This window comes from Nannochloropsis gaditana (assembly GCF_000240725.1).
Source record: "Nannochloropsis gaditana CCMP526 unplaced genomic scaffold scaffold484, whole genome shotgun sequence".
Classification (NCBI taxonomy): domain Eukaryota; class Eustigmatophyceae; order Eustigmatales; family Monodopsidaceae; genus Microchloropsis; species Microchloropsis gaditana.
The window spans coordinates 13,144-23,041 of record NW_005803469.1 but is presented as its reverse complement, the minus strand read 5'-3'; the positions used below and the strand labels follow the sequence as shown (position 1 = coordinate 23,041).

General features: G+C 51.8%; 1 protein-coding gene across 1 annotated transcript; it reads right to left on the bottom strand.

Annotated features, from left to right (window-relative positions):
* Positions 1 to 221: 221 nt before the first annotated feature.
* On the bottom strand, positions 222 to 4,240 carry NGA_0233501 (uncharacterized protein). Its single transcript, XM_005854502.1, has 2 exons — positions 3,935 to 4,240; positions 222 to 3,685 (listed from the first exon to the last, which is right to left on the bottom strand). The coding sequence occupies exon 2, from the start codon at positions 2,519 to 2,521 to the stop codon at positions 1,889 to 1,891; it is 633 nt and encodes a 210-aa protein (XP_005854564.1). The 5' UTR covers positions 2,522 to 3,685; positions 3,935 to 4,240; the 3' UTR covers positions 222 to 1,888.
* Between the last annotated feature and the right edge of the window lie 5,658 nt (positions 4,241 to 9,898).

Genomic DNA, 9,898 nt, shown 5'->3' with positions numbered 1-9,898 from the left:
CCCTTCCGCCCCCATAGCCTCATCCTATCTCCCCCCCCGCCCCCCGCCCCTGGAACAAGCGTCTCCTGTCATACTTTGCGTTGACTTCGATCCAAAAGCCGGGCGTGACCTTCTCTTTTTGATTCGATGACCGGGCCCTGAATGTTGACCGCGGAGAATGTGGCATACCAATTGACTTTTCGTCATGTGTTACTAACTGGGAAAAATATCATTCACATTGTCAGGGGAAAGTTTGTTGCCATTGCCCACTGTTCGGTGAGAGACATCACGTGCTGTAAAAGCTGGCTTTGCTCGCGCTAGCAGCGTCTCATAAGAGGCTCAGGTTGGCCCGGAGGGCCGTGCCCTATTAGTCTGCATGGTCAACATGAGGTCAAACGAGGCAAAGCGGAGCCCGCGGTCGAATTTACGAGGAATATTCAATCTAGGCAGAGATGCACGGATAAGCGGACTACTGGCCTTGCTCACCTCCAGCTGGTTCCTTGACGGTGTGGCATTCCATTCGCCTTCTTTTCATTCCTGCAGTAGGGGGCATGCCAGATGTTTTACGACACAGCCAGCTAAAAAGGTGACAATGGAGATGGTGACCGGGCATGGCAGCTCGAGCCCTATCCCTCCCGCTCGTGCCCACCCTCCCAAGCGTCTCCCAGGTCGTCGTCCCCCGCCCTCGACACAGCACCGCAACCTGCATGGTGGGGGTGGACTGTGGGAGATCAACAATGAGATTAATTTCTGGAGCAAACAACGCAATTTCGACCAGGTCCTTGCCCTGGCTCAAAAAGTGGAAACGGAAGGGCTGCGCCCGAACATCTACACGTTCCACGCCCTGTTGAACGCGGCAATTGCCTGTCGTCGGGGCGAGGCGGAAACGCTGGCCGTGTGGCAGAAAATGACAGAGGAACACGGGCTACGACCTACTGTGGTCACGTACAACATTTTGTTGAAGCGCTTTTTTGGCAGGGGCACTCCGGCGGCCCAACGCCAGGCCCTCGCGGTCCTGAACGAAATGCGGCAAGGGGGCGTGGAGCCGGACGTGTTGACCTTTAACGAGTTGATCAACATTTGTGTGGAAGGTGGGGACATGAAGGCAGCCGCGGGGTTGATGCAAGCCATGGTGCACCGGGGCATGGCCCCCGATACCCGGACGTACACCACCCTGATCAAAGGACACGGCCTAAAAGGGAATTTGATGGACGCTTTCGAGACGGTCAAGACCATGCGCGCCCAGGCATTGCCCCTGAGCACGTATTCCTGTAACGTGTTGGCGGATGCGTGCATCCGGTGCGGCCAACCGTCCCGGGCGCTCGCCCTTTATCGGGAATTCGAAGCCGAGGCCGACGAGGCCGGGGGCGAGGCCGGGCGGACGTTGGACTTGAAAAGTTTCAACATCATGATCAAGGCGTACCGAGGGCTGGGGCACGTCGAGGGCGCCCGGGCGGCCTTGCATGCCCTCGAACGTCGAGGGTTCAAAGCCGACACAGTGACCTACAACACGCTCGTGGACCTCCACTGTAAGGCCCAAAACCTGGGGGGCGCCCGATCCCTGATCGAAAAAATGAAGGAGAATGCCGTACCGGTCACGCACCAGACGATTCATCCCCTTGTGCAAGAGGAGATCATCGCCCACGGGGTGTCGTGGGAGGAAGCCCTGGACCTGGCCACGGCGTTGCTCGGTGCGCATGGCCTCAAGCAGAACGACGTGACCATTTGCACGGTCATGGAAGCCATGTTGAGCCTGGAGCGGCCCCGGGACGCGATCCAAGTCTTTGTGCGAAGCTTTTTTGCGCCGAGGGAAGGTGTGAGTCCGGCGGAGGGAGGGAAGGGGAGAGAGCGGTCGGAAAGAGGAAAAGAGGCTATGGGCCGAGTGCCCCGTCCGCGGGTCATTCCCAGCCTAGTGGCTTTCAACGGACTGATCAAGGCCTACCGCGATTACGTGGTAGGTCTGGACATGGAGGGAGAGGGGGGGGACATGGCCCCCCTCCCCCTCCTTGTTTTCCCTCCCAACGGCGGTTCGCCCCTGTGGACGCAAGCCACCACCCCGCGGGCTGTCTTGGAGGCCGCTGTACACCTCCCTTCCTATTTGCAGACCTTGGCTGCCATTACTCCTACAGCAACGGCTCCGTCTCCTTCGTCTTCCTCGCCACATTCCAGAGCCCCAGGCGCCGCGCGCCGCTCTTTCGGCACCTCTCATCTCTTTGGCGGCCCGGACTCCATCACGTACAACATATTGATGGATTTCGCGGGAGAGCTCGGTGACGTTGAGGCCTTGGAAACAATCCACGCGGCCCGGAACGCCGCAGGGTTCGCCATTGACCATTACGTCATCCATTCGTACATGAAGGCGCATGCTGTACGGGGGAACTTGGCCGGGGTGACCGAAGCGAAGGAGAAAATGGAAGCTTTGCGAGTACCAGCCAATGAAAGGACTTTCAGTGTCTTGGTCTTGTCGCTTCTGCGGTGTGGGCAAGTGGAGAAGGCGGAGCTGCTCCTCAAGAACGCGCTGGCTCGACAGACCTACGTCCATGACTCGCTCTTCGTGGCATTTATACAGCACTACACGTCTGCCCCTTCGTCTTCCCAGCAGCCCTCGGCACCGGAGAAGCCAACCTCCCGCCTGGTGGCGGCGCGGGAGATTTTTGAAGCTTTCAAAGCTCGTCGCAATCCGGGGGCACCGATGCCGGCAGCGCCCCAACAGTCGCACGGAAAATGGGCGGGTGCGGTCTGGAGCGCCTGGATGGCCGCCTTGGCCCGCAAGGGGGACCTGGACGGGGTCCTGGCGGCGTGGAAGGAGATGACGCTATGTCCTTCCTTGGGCGTGCGGCCGACCCGAAGCACCTACGCGCAAGTTATCCGGGCCGCCTGTGTGGCGGGGGAGGTAGAGACGGCATTGCAATGGGTGCAAAATATGCGGGGAAAAAAGTGGGTGCCGGACGTGCGCGTGTACAACGGCTTGATTTACGCCTGCCTAGAGAAAGAGATGGGTAAAGCGGACAGGAAAGGGAGCAAGGGGGGCGGAGGCCAACGACTGCTGGTAGAGGTTCTTGAGATGATGGAAAGGGACGGAGTGCAGCCTAACGCCATCACCTTGAGAGCTAAGGAGGGAGTCATGCGCGTGCTTGCCTCACGGATGCGGGCCGTGTCGGACACGATGGTTGGAAAGTTAAAAATGCTGGCTTTGAGCAAGCAGTGGGCCGAGAGGACCGAGGGAAAAGGGTAAATGAAGGGAAAGAGAACCTTCACTTACCTGCTTGTAATTTGAGGTGCGTAGAAAAGCAATGCTAGTCAACTGTAATGAATAAATCGATGCATTCCGTACATGGCCAATGCTTGTACATTGTACGCGATATTATCATCATTTGATACGTGTCTTCAAGCTATTTACGATACAAATATTTTTTTCGCGCGATGTATTAGCCTTTTCGATCAACCTCGTCTAATGCTTACACATCCTTTTAAAAACGCCTTGAAAAGCTTAGCTTTTGCAGAAGACTCGTATGAGCCACATCTAAACTTGGGGGCTTTTTGACAAAAAACTCGTGCAATGTCCTGTGGACATGCCCTATTGATCAGGGCTATTTAGAGCGAAAGCACTGACATGTTAAAATGTATTCGACACTCATGAGATTTAATAACACACTCAATTTCCAAAGCTTGAAATTCTGGCCGTTGACGCCTCTGACAATTGCCCCTGGATGATAGTGAAATATTTCTTTCATGAGAAAAAGCCGTTGTACGTAGGCCCGGGCAGTACAAAGGGCGTACGAACCCGCACAGAATCATCAGAGAGCTGGGTTGAGTGTCGTCAAAGGTACATCGAAGTCCGTGTCATTTTGACGAATCGTTCAGCAATGCATTCAGACATGTTGATTAATTTATCCTCACGCGATTCTGTTGAGTCACCTTCACTTCAGAGCAGATATCGCAAAAAAAAACGTACCTTGTCGTGAGGTGCACTTAATGAGGCGAGGCCTATGAAGGTCAAGCTCCGACTTGTAGGTGGGGCAAAAGGCGATGGCATGCGTCCTGATGTTCATCGCGACTCACAACGAATAGCGCTGACTGACCCATCTCACGAAGCGGCAACTCCCATAAACACTGACCGAGAGTAAAATGATCCTCCTGCTTAATAGGAGCCTTTGAAAAGTACTGCTTCCTGAAATGCGAGTCACATTCGCAAGGACGGGCTTGAACAAGCTGGAGGGTGCTACAATTTATGGGGCTGGGTTCCGGCGCCCATTTCTGTGGTATCCTGGTGGGTGTCCGTTAATTCATCCCAAAAAGGCACAGTCTACCGTTAAATATACCCAGCCCATGTATGGCACAATAAAGCCCACCCAATTGAATACACTCGAACGCCCCTTTTCCACAAGGCTCGAAAAGTTGTGACGGACATGGGGGTATTTGGAGAGCTCCTTGTGACCAATAGAGTCCAGAAAGGCGAACCGTTTTTTTTTCCGTTACAGCGTTTCCTCCTACTCTTGCATGGTAGGAGCGTTCAAGCACCCATTCACACGCATGTTGTGTACGTGACGCGTCCTTTTGCCATATTTTGACGACGGCATTTGGTCTTGGTTGGTCTTGAGGTATGTTTTTACGCAAAATCGTCGCGCTGCAGATGAGACTTTAATCCCAGTTTTCCTGCCCGAGGTGCGAAGGGCTAGCCTGCCCATTTCTTTGAAGCTCATACGCTTCTGATAGGCCCTTCATTTGCCCAACCGTTGGGTACGATTCCTGACCAGGGGGAAAAAGATAATATATGCCATTTATGCCTTTACAATGTCACCATGTAGAATTCTATATTCGCACTTGTTCACTTTGAGATGTTGCAAGAGGCATCATTCGCGGGATAACTGGACTGCAGATCGATCTCTTAAGTGTGTCAGCCCCTCTTGAACATCATTTAATGCTTCAATAGTATGGTCACTATCTTTGGCTGGATAAACACTTTTATGACCGTCAAGTTTATCATAAAAAACTGATGGTCATATGCTGTCTTGCCCTGTACAAGGGCTATTTGTCTTTGCCCTCGCTCGTCACCGTGCATTGTGGGTGCGATCTCGAGGATAAAATACCTTATATTTTGCGCATTTTGTAGCAGTGTCGATCACGTAAGGAGAAAAATTATGTTGGGCCATTAGATGCCGATTTTTGTTATAATGTTGGCACAGGGAGCAAGTGAAAAGCCGCCATGCAGCATCGGCCCATATAATATGTGTAACCACCCCTCCTACCAGCGACTGTCTTCCTCCCTAGCTTTTGCATACAATATGCTACCATACCATGCGGTCCCCGTGAAGCCAAACCTCTGACAAGAGTGGCTGATTTCTTCGGGGTCCATGCCCCGATGTGTCAACAACTTCTCACATTCTCTTCACCCGCGGCACATTCACAGGAACCATCTGAAATACCCGTACAAAGCTCATAGAATGACTGCTTCAGAAGAACTTTCTCTCCGATACTATGAAGTGTGTTGCATGCTTCTCCAACGATGGCGGTACTCCACTCAAAACAACCGGGAGGATATGAATGATGCCTGTATCGAGAGCGGTGCATCCTACGACGAATTGCGCTCCATTCTCAAGCACCTCCGTGCCAAGTACATGGCTGGTTTCAACAATGCCCAGAAGCAAGGTCGATTTATCGACGATTTCTACGGCTACTACACTTCTACCAAGCGGCCTCGGGGACGGCCTCCGACCGCAGCGGGTGGGACTGGAAACGGGGTGAAACTGCCGTCGAGCAACATCCGTGCCCAGCAACCGTCGCAGCCTGCCTCCTCAGACATGGTCACTGGAGCCGGAGATTTGATGGTCGAGAGCGACAGCCAAAGCAGCAATGACGGAAATGCTCCTGTGGGTGGCACAGGGCGTTTGAGGATGCCTTCAGCCCGGGCCCGCAAAGCCACAGCACCCTATGAGGCCCCTCTGGCCAGCACGCACAGCCGCTCTTCCTCGTCCTCCTCGGCCTCATCCACCTCTTCGAGTCGCTCTCGGAAAGCAAGCAAAAGCCAACCGCTCGCCAAACGCTACCGGCACGGGAGCAGTGAGATGGTCGGCTACGTCGGGCCGGAAGGAAATGATTACGACAACCTGCAGGCGTACCAAGAGAAAGCAGGAAGGAACCAAGCAGAGTTCGAGAGAATAGATGTCGGGGGCTCCACACGGTGCCGGATGGAGGGGAAAGCAGGGGAAGAATTGGAGGATGAGGATGCGGTTGTGGTTATGTTGGCACCCACTGGGCAGCATGAACGGCAAAGTTCGCTTTTCGATTTGGTGACGGCCGTCGAAGAAGCCTCCGGGAAAACCGATGGTAACCCCGTCGCAAAAAGTCGGGCCATTAGCCCTGCTCTGGATGATCACGGGCTCCTCCTACTCGGCCTGAAGGCACACCCCGTCACATTCTCACACGCCAAAACTTCTCCATCCACGACGGCGGGCACAAATTCCGCGAAATCTTTGCTGGAGACGCAGTCCAAGCAAGAAGCGACGCCCAGCGAACGCACCAGCTGCAACAACAGCGTCGGCAGCTCGGGGGAAACCAGCTTGACCAAAGTGCCCCCATCCTCCTCCTCGTTGCAATCCGCCCTGGGCGGGAAAGCTTTGGAAGGTCGCGTCTCCGCATCTTTCCATACACAGCCAGCCAAGACAAGCAGTATCTACCCGGGCCACCCCCTACCCCCGCAGCTGGCCAACATGCCTCCTCGCCTGCCCTACCCCCCTGTGACTTTTCAAGGGCATGCCTCCCATCCTCAATACTACCATCCGCACCACTACTTCCACAACTTGAGTACCCCTTATAATCAGCAGCCTCAGCAGTCTGTAGCCTACTATAATCAGTACCCTCCCCAGAAGCATGAGCGTAAAACCTCAGAAGAACAGCCCGCCTACTGCCCACAACCGCATCAGCAGAACAGCAGCAGTCAAGCAGACTTGCTGCATGCGTCCTACTCCTCCACCATGAGCACGCATTCTTTGCCGGCCATGTCAGGGCACGCAGTTGTCGACGTGGTCGGCCCTGCGGACACCCCTACGGTCCTCTCTGGTACGAAAATAGGCACGTGCAAGACCGTCGGCAGCAACAGGGGGCAAGGGCAGGAACACCACTCGCGAAGAGAGGGTACAGACCGCACGGCCCAACACATTGTAGGCAGCATGGTGCGCGACATGAGCGGAGCTGCCCCTGCTGCGACTGTCTCTTACTAATCGTCAAACCTGAGGATGCTGCCGCATTCTACTGTCACCTGCTTTACCATAAAATCCCGCAAGTTCAAGAAGAGAAACGGAGGAAGGATGTTAACAGGATGTAGGGTATTTTTTAGAAACTTTGGGGATGTCATCTTTGACATGCTGTCGACCTGTCAGATCACGCACTCACGCACATCTACTCATAGCAAATTTGACGAAGTACGTACGTCTGAATAGAGATTCAAAGGTACATGCTACCAAACCCGTCGCAATTTTTACGCGCGTGCTTATCTATTCATGAATATATCTATAAAAATATATACATGTATATCCATTTATAGAGAGGTAGATGTGTGTCCCAGTATGTGTACATACATGTTTCGACATGTTTGTACACATTCTCTCTTATATCTTATACGGTGCTTGCGGCTATGTCCGTGCGCGTTGTCGCCCGGTATTGATCGGTCTTCTCTATCTGTGACAAGATTTTCCTATTGTTATTTTTGTCGGATGTGTCCGTCAAAAGAAATGATAAAGGTGTCGAAAGGACTGATGGGACCTTTTTTTGGATTGTCTTTCTCTGACCAGTGAGGGATCTAGGCGTTGCGGACGCGCAGTCAATTGATGCAAACAACATAAACAAAAGTCATGGATGCATTTCACAGATATCATTGAATAATTAATGCTGAGGAAAAAGAAATTGAGACCCGAAATCTTGGTCTGTGCATAACAAAAGTAAAATTGTCTTAGTGCACTGACAAAGGTTGGCGGGCATGTTGTCCGACCAAAGCGAAGAGTTAATGCTATTGAATACAACCATATAGGAAGAGGGGAAAAGCCAGGTTTAAACAAAGAGGAAAAAGTCCTTGCAACCTCAGCTCTGTTCCGACAATGTCTGGGTTGACCATTATTTGCGGCCGTTTCCGATTTACTTTGTTGCCATCGGGGCTTGACTATCCTTGAAAAGAGACAGCAACAATTCTTCTTAAAAAGACTTTTTTATATTTGCATTGGAAATTCTCATCATGATCTTTTCATTGCGCATGAGATTAGGATCATGAATCTCGTTCAATATATAGTTCTAACACATCAACTTATAAGTTTGTCGCGTGCTTGAAAGAAATTCGTCATTATTTTAATGGCAGCTCATAACATATGCGATGAAGCAAATTGTAAGTGCAACCGACCATCGTGCGTCCGCTAGATCGGGGTGGGGAACCTGCATTTGCACTTCGATCCAGACTAGCGGAGATCTCGCCTTGAAATGTCAATCATGCCCGAGAATATCATCCGCCTACGGAAAGATAAGGCATCGATTTGTCTACATAAGCAAGAGACGAGTTTCCTTGCCGATCAAGATAACCGACAGGCGGGTGAGACGCTTGTTGTGAAGCTGTCTGTTGGGTTCAAGCAATTAAATAATAGTGTGCCGCATCATGAGAACGCTTTGATCTTCGCCATAACTTTCTTCAATCTACATCAAGCTCTATGAAGATTCCATATTTTAAGTTTTGAGTCACAAACTTTTCGAAGTCGACCACCTGACATGGTTCGGAAGGGCAAGGCCGTGACGGGAGGTGGCGGCACAAAAGTCCGAGAGAGGGAACGAATAAAATAACGTTGGTGAGGTGTAGGAGAACACCACGTTGAAAGATTCAAGTGAGCTGACGCGCGCAAACTCAAAGCTGGTGGACAGGATCATGTGTAAATTATGACACTATGCTGTGCGACAGCAGGGAAAAGACACACTTGGTCAATTGAGTGTCGCATAATCGCCGTGAGACATACCGGCATGATCACACAGATAATGGCGGCGCTATCGTATGACCAGGATAAAGTCCGAACAGGGGATGCCGCCCCATCTGCTGGAATTTTGCTTTCCTCAAAGTTTTTGGGGGATCCGACAATTGAAGACATGTCTCATCCTCATGTTCTGTTTTGATCAGATTATTCGCGTCGTGGATTGGGGGATCACGTCTTGACTGCCCACATTTTGTCTACATAAGCCGTCCTGTACATGGCACCCAAAAGTATGTTTGCCAAGAGATATGTGACTTCCCCCTTCCTTCGGATTCCCCCATAGCTTGCAGTGAGCTGTATATTATGTCCTGTTATATTTGCGAGCATATCTGCCCTTAACGTGCACGCATATGTCCGTCTATTCATGTATGCAAGGAGCGAGGTCATGAGTGTCGGGAGATTTATGTGTTTCTTAATACACGACCTTGGCTCATTCGAGGCAAAAGTCATATAAGCGCATATTTATAGTCAATCGCCCACGATCCAGGGCATCTGCTTTTTTATGATCTTACATAAACATCTACCCTTACATCTCTCGCAGAGCTCATCAGAGTTCATCTTGAATTGCCTTGCACGCCTGACTCCTCCAATGACGACAAGTGAGGAGATCTCTCTGGAATATTACCGGATTTGCTGCGCACTGCTACATCGCTGGTATTTCGTTGCACACAACAACCGAAATGATATCAGTGAAGCCTGTTCTAAAAGTGGAGCATCTTATGAAGAACTGCGATCCATTCTGAAATACCTTCGGGCTCACTATGTGGGTGGTTTTTTGACTGCGCGCAAGCTGGGACAGGTTTCTGATGATCTGTTCGCCTACTATCTTTCCCTGAAGCAGCAAAGGCGCCGTCGTACTGCTACAAAAAAAGACCACACGAATGGTGGTGTAGATCTTTCTTTCACCCCTTTGTCTA

Coding starts and splice junctions, on each gene's coding strand:
- NGA_0233501 (XM_005854502.1), bottom strand. CDS start 2,521: ATGGACGTAGGTCTGTCGAGCCAGCGCGTTCTTGAGGAGCAGCTCCGC.